We start from the raw sequence: 14,630 nt of genomic DNA, 5'->3' as shown, positions 1-14,630 counted from the left end.
ATTCTGCCTCCCATCCTAATGAATGACTTTTGCATTTGAAGGAAGCAAGTGTAGTCTTTTAAGTGGTTTCCAGGTTATTCTGTGACCTTGAACATGTTTCTAATGAGTTGTTGTCAGATTTCAGAATCATTCTTCAGATTTCTTGCTAGTAGCATTCTTGTTTCTTTATATTTAGCTACTTTCATTCCTTTCATACTCATTTTAACAGAGGAGATACGTAAAAATCAAACAAATAAAAGGAAACTAAGTAATGCAAGACTTGTCACTGACTTTAGGTTGAAATAAATTGAATTTCTAGGTTGAAATCTCTTGTCCCCCATATTTCTCCTCATTTTTTTCAGTTACATTTTTATACAGTGTTACCAAATTATAATCTTGTTTTCAGGACAGAAATGAATGTTCTCTTTTGTAGCTTATTTTTGCAAAATGTCCGTATACAAAGACTCTTTCATACCAGCAATTCCACTGACTTTGCTGATACAATAATATACATTTGTATTATGAAGCTCCTGTTTGCAGGGGAGGACTTGCAGGACTTTGATTTATAGGTGTAAAACTTCCCATACATCTGTGGTGCCAAGTAATTTTGAGTTTTGCGTATTACTAAAAGATGCTAAAACAATATAAAAATGGGCCGAAGGGGAAAATACAGTAATTTTTAATATTGCTTGACCAACAATTTGAATAAATTTTCTTTTGACATATAATTAAATTGTTCAGTAAGAAAATGTGGATATTGTTCCATAGACTAGATCAATTGACCTAGGATTGATAGGTTTTTCTCAAGGTAAATTTTTGTTCTAAAGCATTAACTGTTTAATTTTTCATGTGAAGGTAAAAAATTTGAAAACACAGAAATGTTTGGCCAGTATCCACTACAGGTTAATGGCTTTAAAGATCTGCATGAGTGCCTAGAAGCTGCAATGATTGAAGGGGAAATTGAATCTCTCCATTCAGAAAACTCTGCCAAGTCTGGTCAGGAGGTAAGTGCAGTGCTCCTGTGGACTTCTCTTGGGATGTTGTTGTAGTGCCCTTTATTTTTCTTTGGGTTTCATGTCTGGTTTTTATGGTTCATGGCACCTGCTTTATAGATGGGAATCCCTATTGCCTGTAAAGGCTGAGCTACTTTCTCTTTATATAGCTGTTCATGTTTCATCACAGTTATTTTAAAGATGTGAAATCTTAGGAGGTTATTTCCTACTTATATAAAAAGTTCAGGTGTAATTTCTTTCTTGATATCAATCTTTTGCAGTAATGAAATTTTGCTTCCTTAATATCCAAGTACATGGGTGTTTAATTGTGAAGCCTAGTGACACACTCTGAAATCATCCTCCAGTCTGAAATTCTGGTACCAGTTCTTGTTTTACAGCAAATGTTCTATGTCATCTCTTCTACAATGAGCATAATTCCTGAAATGTAATTTGAAGAAAACAAAACCTCATAAATTTCTTGGTACAATCCCAACTTTAGTTTCTCCATGCAAGGTGAAACCTTGTATGTACCTACTACAAGAGCACAATTGTTCATCTTATGAACTGAAGGTTATCTTGCAGTTATAACCTGTGTGTATTCATGCATAAAATACCAGTTCTGTTATAAATGCTTGACTAGAAATGTCAGACATGGGTGTTGTAGGCTTTTTTAACTTGGAATATTGAGAAACTGGGAAACAGCAGGATAGTGATCTACAGGTCAATACTGTATAGATGTACAGTATAGATCTGTACAGTATGGATCTACTGTACTGTAGATCTATACTGTTAAGTTTCAAGTTCTGTGAAATTGTAAGCTTTGCTTCTTAGCATGTGGAAATAGAAGTGAAATAGTCATATAACAGATTGACAGAGGTGGAAGAACAAGAAAAGTAATGTGTTAAGTCCTACTCTAGAAAAATCATTGCTTCATTATTACTAGTGCCAAATAAATTGGTTATGTTTCCCTGAAATAATCCATAGTGATATTGCTTCTTTTAGTAGCCATGTTTAAATATAGTGCCTGAAAAATATTACAGTACACTGGAAAGTTTGGAAGTACTAAAGAACTCTGAATTTCTTGTAGCGTTAACGTGGTCTGTCTCAACTGAACAAAGACTTCAAGAAACTTTTCTCTGAGTTGATCGATATCAAAGCTTAAAGGGAATAATAATGTGGTACTCAAATGTGTTGAAAGATCCTCAAAGTAATGTTCTGTATTTCTTTTCCTTTTTTCCCACCATTGGCTCTAATGTGGTATTGATTTAACTTGACTAGTATTTTTAGTAGTATTATTATCATGATACCTAAAAGCCTTAGTTACAGAGCAGGTTGTCAGCTAGTGAAGCTAATGTAGGAACAGAAAAAGGAGTCATTCTCTGTCCTGAGGAACTTAAATCCTGCTTCAAGAGAATTTTAGCCATGATCATAGGAAGAACAGGCTGTTTGCCAGTTATTATATGAAAGGACTATTCAAGACCTTTGGCTGCATAGGAGAACTTGAAGTGACCCTTGAGTCAAATGCCACATCTGGGCTATGGCACTTGATGACAAATGTGTCAATAGTGTCTGCTGCAATCAGAGAAACTTCAGGTGATGGTTAGACACCCAAAACTTATTAAATGGGTAGACGGTGGCTGTTACCAGTGAGAATGGAGAGGGAAAAAAAAAAATCTTCAGTGCTGGAACTAGAGCTGAGTTTGTACTGTAGTTGAGAAACGATGTATGTAAAAAAAGAAATGAGGACTATGGATAGACCTCTGCTGAGTAGTCAAAGACAAATGGGGTAAGATGATAGTAAGGTGATTAGAGACATGAGTAGACACTTTAAGCTGTTAGTATGGAGGAAATGTCAAACACTCACTGATCCTGTTTCAGAGGGGGTCATTAGAAGCTTTGAATGTTACTAGGTGAATGAAAGGATCAGGAAATTGAGTCTAAGAGAACTATAGCAGGAAGAGCACTTGCTAACAGTGTAAACAACCCTTTAAATATCATTGAGGAGTTAAGGGAACAGAACAATTGGCAAGGCAGGTGGGCTCAAGCATGAGCTGAGTTCTGTGAGAGCAAAATACATGTGAGTGGAACAAGTATTTCTGCCACACCTGTGCTGGAGCACAGATAGCAAAGCTCTTATGCAGCATGGTCTGCATTTACATTGAAGGGAGAGGGTGGTTGTGGCAAGCACATTTCTCTCCCTCTCAGGATTTTTCATAGAGGTGCACAGAGAGAAATGAAAGAGAAAACAATTTCTGTTTCTGCTCCTTGTTTTTCCTATGTGGAATGTATTTGGAGAATTATGTACCGGGAGTGAGTGCTTAAATTCTGGTGAGGATTGTTTGAGCCTGATGGCCAATCCAATACACCTGTGTCTGTCTGGACACTGGAGAGAGGGTTACGAGTTTTACTAGAGCTAGAGAAAGTAGTACGTAGTTTTAGTATCTTCCTTTTTATATGGTATATTAATGTATTTTAGTATAGTTATAATAAAGAAATCATTCAACCTTCTGAATTGAGTCAGACATTATCATTTCTTCCCATTGGGTTTGCCCACATTTACAATAGGTGGTAGCATTGGAAAACTTATGCTGACCCACTCTAAAACCAGTTTCTGTCACAGCTGTGCCAGTCTGCAGGTATTGTATCATTATTACTGAATTTCTGCTATTGGAAGGCATTAATTTTGGGGATTTCTGTTTCTTCATCCAGCACTGGTTCACAGAGCTTCCTCCTGTCTTAACTTTTGAGCTGTCAAGATTTGAATTTAATCAGGCCTTGGGGAGACCAGAGAAGATACACAACAAATTAGAATTTCCTCCAATTTTGTATCTAGACAGGTATGGTATAATATTATAAACAAAATTCTAGTGTGTATATAAAATAAATCTTGTAAGTTTGTTAAAGTTGATTATATGTCTTATGCTCACTTGAATCATAGTAAATTTATGTTCTATTTACACAAGTTAGAGTTTTCATGTGCTTAATCTGTTTCAGAAAATACACATAGATCACAATTTAAGACATAGTGCTGCTTTGTGTCAAAAACCTGCTTCCACTTTAATTTATTGCTAGGTATTTCTGTGCACACAGGCAAAATACTCTGAAAAATCAGACCCTCCATTTATGGGTCCCTTTGGGAAACAGGGTGACAAGTTGGATATTTTGTGGTGTTCCAGATACTCTTCAAATGTGCAGTCAGTCCTCAGCATGAGTGCATGCAGATTCTCTAGAGCAGAAATACCAGGATGGCTTTCAGTTAGCTGCTGAAAGTTATTTGTGAACCTAAATAATGAAACAGGAGTATTGCTCTGTGGTTGCCACTTAAAGTACTTAATTTAGAATCTCTCTAATAGTGGCTTTCTAATACATGTCATCCACAGTATCAACAGAGCTTTTGACACTGGGGAAAAAGCATCTTCTGAAAGTTGTGGAAGGGAAGGCTCATTTTCTTCTCAGTTCTGTTTTAGTGCTGAGTATGTTGTAGGTTCTAGAGGGTGTGAGATTTTATTAGTACTGAACTTCATGGTTGATGGAGACAGACCTCAGTTTCACTGTTGGGATACTATGGGCTGACACTGCTTTCTAAATTTTGTGTTTTACAGGTATATGCACAAAAACAGAGAAATAACAAGAATTAAACGAGATGAAATCAAGAGACTCAAAGAGTACCTCACAGTTTTACAACAGAGACTAGAACGGTATTATAGATAACTGTGTAAATGCAAATATTATTATGGGCTACATAGAGTAACTTTGCAATCATGCACTTTCTCTATAATTATTTACCTGAGATTTCCTTTCTATATCACTTTTCTTTTACTCTTTCTTTGGAAGCTGTGTATAAGTGTTGTAATTCTGATTCATGAAAGGTTTGCTTTAATTAATTGCAGTCAGAAAAAATATATAATTTTTTTTCTTTTAAAAATTTTTTTTGTATATATGAGTCATGGCATTAATACGTTTTGTGGTTAACAGATATTTAAGCTATGGTTCTGGTCCTAAACGATTCCCCTTGGTAGATGTCCTGCAGTATGCCCTGGAGTTTGCCTCCAGCAAGCCGGTGTGCACGTCCCCCGTGGATGACCTGGGTGCCAGTGCTCCTGCCAGCGGCACACTGCCACCACAGATCCCCCCCAGGTAAGGGCTGCCTCCTGCTCCCTGGGCAGAGACCAGAGCAAGCCAGCCTCTGGGAGAGAGGGAGCACGTTCAGCTGCTGTGTGCACCAGAGCAACAAAACCGGGCATCTCTAGGGAGGGGAGTGTAAAGTTTCTGCTCTCTTCCTTCAGCACAGCAGGCTTAAATAAACAAAAATGCTAATGATCTGGGTTTGTCTCATGCACTTATAAAAATGTCTTCACAAGGAGATTACCATTTTCAAGCACAGCCCAATTCCCTGTACAGTTCTAAATAGACAGAAGATTCTGGGGAGGTCATTGATTCACATGTGTATTAAGAATCTGAACTGGGCAGTGTGTATGTGGTGCATAGCATCAAGGTTTCTGGTGTGCAGTTTATCTTTTACTTTTTGCCTGGGAGCTAAGCTCCTTGTCTGCCATGCAGTTTTCATGTCTTACCAAATTTGTCAGGAACCTGAATAATCTGACTTCTTAAATGCAGAGTAGCTAAAGTACCAGAGAGATAAATGTCCAGTAATGTTGGTTTTCTCCCTATTTAAATAGTCTCAGTGTAGGGTATTGAGTGTATGTTCAATCAGTTTGCAGATGATGCCCAGCAGTTAAGGACTGGGGTTTGCTGGTCAGCAGTGTCTGAACAGGAGCCAGCAGTGCCCAGGTGGCCAAGAATGCCAATGGCACCTGGTGTGGCAGCAGGACCAGGGCAGTGATTGTCCCCTGTGCTGGGCACTGCTGAGGCCAAACCTCAATCCTGTGTTCAGTTTTGGGCTCCTCACTACAAGAAAAACATTGAGGTGCTAGAGCATGTCCAGAGGAGGGCAATGGAGCTGGGGAAGGTCTGGAGCACAAGTGTGATGAGGAGCAGCTGAGGGAGCTGAGGAGACTCAGTCTGGAGAGAAGGAGGCTCAGGGGAGAGCTTATCACTCTCTACAATTGCCTGACAGGTGGGTGTAGCCAGGTGGGAGCCAGCCTCTTCTCCCAGGTAACAAGTGACAGGACACAAGGAAACAGCCTCAAGTTGCACTAGAGGAGATGGCACTAGGCTGGATTCTAAGAAATATTTGTTCACAGAAGGGATTGTCAAATGTTGGAACAGGCTTCCCAGGGCAGTGGTGGAGTCATCCCTGGAGGTATTTAAAAGATGTGTAGATGTGGCACCGAGGGACATCATCTTAGAAGTTTTCTCCAACCTAAATAATTCTATGGTAATAGAGTATAAATTTGGATAAATGGACTTTTAACAGTTTGTAACATAGCTTGGTATGTTGTATTTGGGCAGTAGGGTTCTGTCTTCTGGGTCAGTCAAGGTTCTTAAATTTGTCATTTAGAGAAGTGAAGTACATGAATCTAAAAAACGCTTTAAAAAGATGTCCAGTGGCTTACTGATATAATGCCAGCAGAAATTGTGATGATTGATAAGAGAAGACAAACTCTTAAAGGTTACCATTGCTTGCATGAAATGCAATCTCAAAAGTAATAAACTGCTCAAACTCCTGTACAGGAGTTTGTTCTGTAGAAATGCAAGTACTGTGGCTTTTTTGTCCATCTGTAGAAACACCACAACATGTTATATGGAGTGACAGTTTCAGCTCTTAAATTCTCTGAACTTTATAAACTCCAGAAGAATCCAAGTTCATTAGGCTGCATCATTTTTACACAAAATAAAAATTCAGTGACATGCAAGAAAGATCTTCAGATTCCTCTTGTGTATTGTAATTATATAGAGGTGATCTTGTTGATGGGAGAGAAAAATCTGTGACAAGTATTCAATTTAATTACCCTGCTGCTCTTGCAGAATTCTCCTAAGGAGGTGGCTTTGCAGTTCTTGTTAGAGTGGTTTGGAGCAAATTTAGATTGGTTGGTAGCACATTTCCAGTGTGGCATAAATATCAGAAGTCCCTTCATTATTACTGTTCAGCTAACATAAATTGTAGGTAGGACATTAGAAAAAGTATGTCTGCTAGGCATAAGACACATGAAGGAAGTTATGAAACTGAGAATTTGGATTTTATGGTCATTGGCCATAAAACAAGCTATTGTGATTTCTCTTTTTGCCATTTGACTGTAAATGTTTCAAACCACAGTTATTTATTGTATGATGTGATTTAAAATTGTTCAGTAGTGTTTCACATAAAGCAAACTTTGTTGTTGTGCTAATATGTAATACACCACAAAGCTTTCAGAATTCAAATACTAATTCCATATTTGTTATTGTAATTACCTGTTCTGGACTGTACTTTAGGAAATTGTTACCTTTAAAACGCTCATTTTCAGATGAAAAGCTTATTTTTATGGCTCAACTTTTAGTCTGTCTATGTGATGATTCAATTTTTATATTCCATGTTTTGAATGAATGCAGCACAATAGAGCAGCAGGGGCCTTCATCATCAGATGTCCCAAGCACATCTCCTGTACAAAGATCAGTAATACACAAACCATTCACACAATCACGGATTCCCCCTGACCTGCCGATGCATCCAGCACCACGGCACATCACGGAGGAGGAGCTGTCTGTCCTGGAGGGCTGTTTGCATCGCTGGAGGACTGAAGTAGAGAATGACACAAGAGGTAATGCCACACACTGGGGAATGCATTTGCTGTAGGAAAGGATTTGTGCAAGTGGGGGAAATCTTTCAGCCAAGGAGGTTTAGCATTTGACTTGTAGATAGATGTACCATGTGTGAAGCGCACCCATTTGGCTTTTTGTGAGATAAAGATGTAGTCATGTGCAATTTTTACAGCCTTGTGGAAGAGAGGTTATTTCTTCTTTGTCTTTCAGATTTACAAGAAAGTATATCAAGAATACATCGGACAATTGAATTGATGTACTCTGACAAAACAATGGTCCAAGTAAGTACAGTTTTGGCATGAGATAATTGAAAATAGATCCTTTTTGGCACTTCAAAAAATTCTTAGATGCTTGAGAACAGAGCAAGTATACAATGATGTAGTGTTTTGAGACATTTCATGGCAAAGTCATAACAGGTTTTGTAAGCCCTTTAGTTGTGCACAGTCAAATGAAAGACAGCATTACAATATTTTACAGGTGACATGCTTAAATTCAGGCAACGATGATGAAAAGCCCAAATATGTTCTATCTCTGAGCCCTTATTTTTTACCTGAATGTAAATTCACACAACAAAATTTTATTGCCCTGATTTGCCCATATTACTTATGGCTTTAAGATGGTGAAGCATTAGACACAGGAAAATGCTATTTACTTGACTGCTTAGTGCCACTGTGTATTGCAACTTCCACTCTAATACATGGAAATTCAAGGCTCCTGCTTTTGATTTGTAGTTAATTCCAGTGAGTGTTTTTGTTGCTATTGGTTTGGGTTTTTTTTTTTTTTTTTTTTTAACTTTTTCTAGATTTTGTATCAGTCACAACTTTGATTATTAGTCTAAGCAATCTAGCAAATTCTTACTCTGTTTTTAGAATGTTCTGCTATGGAATTGTGGCTCCTCTGCTGTTTCTTATGTTCACATGCTCATGTTCTCTCACTGTGAGAGGTTTTAAGGTTAAGGATTACTTCCTCTGTTACTTTCTGTTGGTAGAAAGAAATATTTTTGTTCAAAGTAAGATCTGTTCAGCTTATAGTTTTTCTTGAGGTATGTTTTCATTTTGTACATAGCTCCTAATAGTTACTGGCAGCTGAACTCTGATGTTAAGGACTTCAGGCAGATTTGCCTAGATGACTTTCTTGAAGCTTGCTACTAGCAGGCACATTTTTTCCTTAATACTTGTGTTCTAAGAAAAAGGCCCCAGGCTGCATGTCATCTAACAGTAAAATTAATTAATTTGGTAACTTGCATCTAAATAGACTGTGTTGGCTTAGGTGTTACAGGAAGTAATACCTCTGGATAGCAAAGGTACTAGTCAGCTGTCATTACAAAAGAAAAGAGATTACTTAGTAAAACACAAAGTACTGAACCCATCTGAAATCATAGGCTGGAAGGAAAGCTGCCCTTTTGCAGCTCACCTGGTTTGTCTCTGTGGCTGTTTTTGCACAATAGGAAGGAGGCAGGTACACAGAGCTGTCTACTTTTCCCTTCTTCTGTTTCTGGGTGATTTGATAGCTGGGTATTGCCCCATTCCCTGGGAACAGTTTCCCTCTGCAAAATACAATTGCAGGACTGCAATCTTGAAGTCAAGTTCTATGCACGTAAAACTAGACACATTTTAAAGACAAACATATAATATTTGCAGGATTCTTCCTAGTGTGTTTATGAACTATTTGGTAAGCTCTTTGTCTTCTCCTTTTGTCCTTTTGGATTCTAAGGCGATACAATAGTCCATAAAACCTTTGTCAAATTGTCATATGAAATACATTCCTGAAATCTTTATTGTTTCATTCTTCTGATTGAATGGTTTATCAGCTGCTTATTTATTTCCTTACTTCTGTGAACTTGCTATTGGGAAAGAGTCACAGCTGTTTTTTCTGTGGGAATTCATCTTGGATATAGCATTTTTGACATACCTGTTCTGTAGCTACATGTGATGGGGTTGGTGGAGCTCCATTCCTGGTTTATGAATAGTACGTGTAAACTAAGAAGTTTAATGCCACATATGTTTGTGTTGCCTTGTGCTATTAATTACTAATTATAAAATAATTATTAATTATTGATATAATGGCTTATCACAAGAGATGCCTGTTGGCACTGGACTCACCTGTCCCCTGGTCATAGACCTCTGTGGAGAACCTTCCTGAAAGCTCAGTGTGGGTGACTGGCAGCTGCTTCTCTTGGCTTGGAGGAAAGGGAGGGGACCCTCAAGCTGACCCAGTTCACATGGGTTTAAGTAAAATGCTTTAAATTCAATGGGGACTTTTAGTTCCTGATTTTAGGGTAAGAAAATTTTGTTTTGACAAAAGTCTAAAGAGACACCTGGTATATTAAATCAGGATCTGCATACATTTTTGTGCATATACAGAGGCTTGTAGTCATGTTAAGGAGTCTTTCGCACTGGTTTAATAACAGATGTTAAAAAACCCCAGAGCATTCAGATTTAAGGACTTGCCAGGATTTCTTCTGTGTATACTCCTTGTGTTTGGGAGATTTAGAGTGCAGTTTAGTCTCTGGAAAGACAGGCTGTTTGATTCCAGCTGCTGTGCAGTCACTCTGCTTTACAGTTCAAGGGGAGTTGCAAAATATCCAGCACTTGCATATAGCCTGGAAGAGAATGATCAGGTTAAAAATAACTTCAAGGAGTTTCTCCAGTCAGGGTTATGTGTATATTTACAATTGTTGCAGTATTCAAATGGTATTTGCAAAAAAATGCTGAGTACACTCTGAGTTGAAGAGACTGTTTATCTTCAGTCCAGATTGTGACGCCAGCACAAGCTGATTTTGGGGTTTTTCATCCCAGCTGAGCTTTTGTCATTGAGGCACACTGTGCACAGCAGAGAAGCTCAACTTTCCCTTTTATGTTGTATGTGCTCTTCCAGCAGGTTAAAATTAATCAATCGCTAAAGATGTGTAAGTAAGGAAGAACGCATTCTGCTTCACTCTATCTCCTTCAGACTCCCAATTACTTATGTGGAAACGGTTTCCTGTTGTTCTTACTTGTTGGTTTGCAGATGTAGCCTGGAATTCATTTTCCACTGGTCCTAGAAGCTGCTGTCGTCCTTTGCCTCAGGAGGAGGGGAGGACCTTTTCAGGTCTTCCATGCTTTGTTTGTCTTTTCCTGATAGAGTTAAAACACTCAAAAACAGTTGTATTCCTACTCTGCTGTGGGAATTTTATTTTTGGGTATCTAAAGCAGATACTAATTTAAATAAATTCTTTTACTGTCAACAAAAGCACTGAGTTTCTTACCTTGAATTTGCATGTGCCTTTCCAGACTTTTTGACAGGTTTGCCAGGTCGGAACTGAAGTAAATCATAGACAGTCAAGGCTGACGTATTTGAGGGGTTTTTTGGTAGATACAATGAAGGTAGGAATATTAAGGAATTAAGAAAAAAGGATGAGTGGCAGTAAAGACAGCAGAGTAAACATATATGTCGTACACTAATATTTTTAAGATGTCCTGTAACTAGCAGTGGTTAGCAACATAGTTCCAAATTCTTATGCTTAATGGATTGCTAGTTTTACTTGTTTTTCCTCTGTGTTATGTTTTGATCCTGATTAACTTTATTTCAGTTACTTTTATTTCATGTAGCAATTATTGCTGGCATACAATAGGAACTAAATACTGTCAAGGAGGGTTTGACATTTTTTTGTTTCCTGTTTTGTTTTTTTAAGGTTCCTTATAGGTTGCATGCTGTCCTAGTTCATGAGGGTCAAGCGAATGCAGGTCACTACTGGGCATATATTTATGACCACCACCAAAACAGATGGATGAAATATAATGATATTTCTGTGACAAAGTCAACTTGGGAAGAGTTGGAACGAGATTCTTTTGGAGGTTACAGGAATGCCAGTGCATATTGTTTAATGTACATCAATGACAAGGAGCAGTACTTGATACAAGGTAATGTTATCTACGCACATTCTACATGATATAGAATAGCTGAATACATTGATAAAGCAAATTTCTTTCAGATGGATTTCCAGATTTTTGAAATGTTTTTAATAGTTATTGAAAGTTTTATTCCTGCTGCAAACTGTTTTGGTTTTTGTGGGTGGAACAATTGCTGTTCAGCTTAGAGAACAATAAAGATAATGCCTGTGTTTCAGCATTATTAGCATAAAAAAACAAACTGCTTGCTAATTTGTAAATATTTTACAGAAGGGATTGCAGAATTTTGTAGGGTTTATCTCAAGATTAGAAGAGAAGTATGGAAATAGAGAAATGAGCCTTTTGACATTAAAATCCTCATGTAGCTGCTTTTCTCCCCATAAGCTTCAGAGCTCACTGGAGCATGGAAACGTGAAAGCTTATGCAGTAAATTGAAATGTGAATAACTTAGCCCTACCGACCACACATCAAACCTAAGTAATACATGGGTTAAGAAATTTTTTTCAGGTCGTGTAGGAGTATGCAACTGTAAGGCTTTGTATGGAAATGATTAAAGAGAGGACAGTGATCCCTTAGCACAAAGTTTTTGATAATGGTTGACAGAGAGCTGTCTGTGAAGTGTCCAGAGATCAGTAGAAGATCATGGAAAATATTCAGGTTCCTGTTTTTTCATAGGGCAGAAGGCTCAAGTGCTCATTTGTTCAGTTTCTAAATGAGAACCAATAACACCCTTGACATTCCTGGGTTGCCACGTTGGTGGTGCACTTGCAGCCATAGGGTGTTTGGGCTCTGTAGGCTGCCTGTGCCATTGCAATTAAATCTGAGGCCTGCTTACTGCAGGGCAATTACTGCTGGTGGATCCCCTGGGATGTAGGCTACCCCTGCAGAGAACATTCTCAAAGCAAAAGGAAGATTACTCAATTTAGGTAGTGTTCTTATCAGCTGGTTTTCTGAATTCCTGTAGGTCCACCCTCCCACTCTCCTTCCCCTTTTCTCTTGGGAAGTTTAGGTGTGTCCATCTCTCTGTGGCAGTAATACTGTCAGTCATGGGGATTTTGTGAGTATTTTCTGAATGTTCACATAGAGAGCTCAACAGATAGTAAAACCAGTTAAAACTAATATAGTTTTGGGGTTTTGGTGCTACACTATACATTTCTGGTAATTCACTTGAGGATATATTTTGCTTTCTTTTGTCCTATTTCTTTTTCTGAAACTTGTATTTCATGTTACCACAGAGGAGTTTAACAAAGAAACGGGGCAGATGCTTGTTGGAATGGACACGCTGCCTTCTGATCTAAGGGATTATGTCAAGGAAGACAATAAACGTTTTGAAAAAGAACTTGAAGAGTGGGATGCAGAACTTGCTCAGAAAGCACAGCAGGAGAAATTGTTATCTCAGATACCCAGGGCACCAGCACCCTCACCTGCTCCAGGTTAGCTGCTTCTACCTGTTTGGGAAGGGAGTAGGACCAAAAAACACTGGGGCTTGAATATATATTCTGCAACGTAACAAAGGAACAAAAGTTAATTTGTGTAATCTTGAATGCTATTTACTTGGCCAAGGTAACTATACTTGAAGTTTAAGCCTGTTGGGGCAGTTTTTAGCATTTCATTTTTTATTTAAAGAAAACAATTATTCATTGGTTCTTCTGCCTTTTCCCTGCAAGTTGTCCCAAACTTATTTTTCCTTTTTTTCCCCCCATAGAAACTGAGGCTTTTTAAGATAAGTCTCACCAGTCTGTTTTGAGGATTTGTTAGTCTGTAAATGATGTATTTCTTCTATTTAAGATGATTTAGTGCGAGACCTACATTCACATTTTAAGTTAGAATACCATTAGACCATTTAGAAGAGCAGAATAATGTATTTAGTGCAGTGCCTTGAATAGAGTTAATGATGACAATAGTAAAGCCTACTTAAGAAATTACTGTGTGGAAATGAGGGCGTTAAAAATGTGGAAAAGATTCTGACCAGCAACTGCAAGGCCTGTGCTTGTAGGAACCCAACTAATAAGGACCACTGGCAATCTGATTATAAACCAGAGTTGCCAGGTTTTTAGTACCATTCACCTTTTGCTCCATTGCAATAGACTGTGTATATTATGTGAAAGATGGCATGATGAATTTTCTGCCCAGATGTTCCCATTGATGTACTTGAGTCCTAAAGATTGGGCATACATTTCTCACAACTATGTGTGTCTGCAAAATGAGTGTAAAAAGCGCAGTGATTTAATGGGAATGTTTGTTTAGCGAACTCTACAGAAAGTTGCTTATTTTGTTATGTTTTGAGTTCACAAACACTTCAAGATTCATGCTATTTCTTTTGGTAGTAATGGAAAGTATGAATGTTTAGTCTGCCAAAATTTGGCTTCATCGTGTAAGGAATATAAGACAATATTTATACTAATTAATTTATTGCTCTCAAGTGGAGGAGACTGAAATCTCCCTTAAGGCAGAAAAATACAATGTGCTTATTATTTTACAAAGTAAAAATAGGTCTTGGACTCAAGTGGCTGGAGGTCATTCCATATGTTGAGTCTGTATCCCACAGAAACTCCAGCTGGAATCTCACCTTTGTTCTCAGTCATCCCTGGTGATTGTTTGAGTGATGAATACCCCTCACTCAAGAGCCTTAATGGGTCTATAGACAGACAGATCTATTGTTCCTATATAAATATAAAATATAAATATATAAATTTATATAAATATAAAATCAGGGATCCATTTGTAGGGAAGTGTTTAAAATTACCTAAGACACAGACTGGTGTAAAGTTGTATTTCTCAATTGTGTGACCTACCCTGCATTTTCTGTGTGCTTACCTTGTATATGAGACAGTGATCCAAATAATACTACTCAATTTAAAATTCATGCTTATGTTAACACTCAAAATTGTCTTATTTCTGTCACTAAGTTCAAGCAGGAGAACCAGAGTATTTAGAGCAGCCATCAAGAACTGATATTTCAAAGCACTTAAAAGAAGATTCTGTACAAGCAATCAATAAAGCTTTAGCTGAACAAGAAGACAGAGGTCCAGAAGCTATAATGGATACGGTGAGGACATTTCGAAGC

General features: G+C 37.9%; 1 protein-coding gene across 3 annotated transcripts in view; it reads left to right on the top strand.

Annotated features, from left to right (window-relative positions):
- USP25 (ubiquitin specific peptidase 25) overlaps positions 1–14,630 on the top strand; it is an 88,753-nt gene that overhangs the window by 56,929 nt on the left and 17,194 nt on the right. For all 3 annotated transcript variants that reach the window (XM_021532382.3, XM_021532380.3, XM_021532379.3), the window contains exons 10-18: positions 835–983; positions 3,681–3,808; positions 4,574–4,669; positions 4,947–5,108; positions 7,464–7,672; positions 7,884–7,954; positions 11,347–11,575; positions 12,799–12,996; positions 14,473–14,612. In XM_021532382.3, the coding sequence (XP_021388057.1) occupies positions 835–983; positions 3,681–3,808; positions 4,574–4,669; positions 4,947–5,108; positions 7,464–7,672; positions 7,884–7,954; positions 11,347–11,575; positions 12,799–12,996; positions 14,473–14,612 (1,382 nt within the window). The remainder of the gene's footprint in view (positions 1–834; positions 984–3,680; positions 3,809–4,573; positions 4,670–4,946; positions 5,109–7,463; positions 7,673–7,883; positions 7,955–11,346; positions 11,576–12,798; positions 12,997–14,472; positions 14,613–14,630) is intronic.

Source organism: Lonchura striata, chromosome 2, assembly GCF_046129695.1.
Source record: "Lonchura striata isolate bLonStr1 chromosome 2, bLonStr1.mat, whole genome shotgun sequence".
Lineage (NCBI taxonomy): Eukaryota > Metazoa > Chordata > Aves > Passeriformes > Estrildidae > Lonchura > Lonchura striata.
This window is presented reverse-complemented; position numbering and strand designations above follow the sequence as displayed.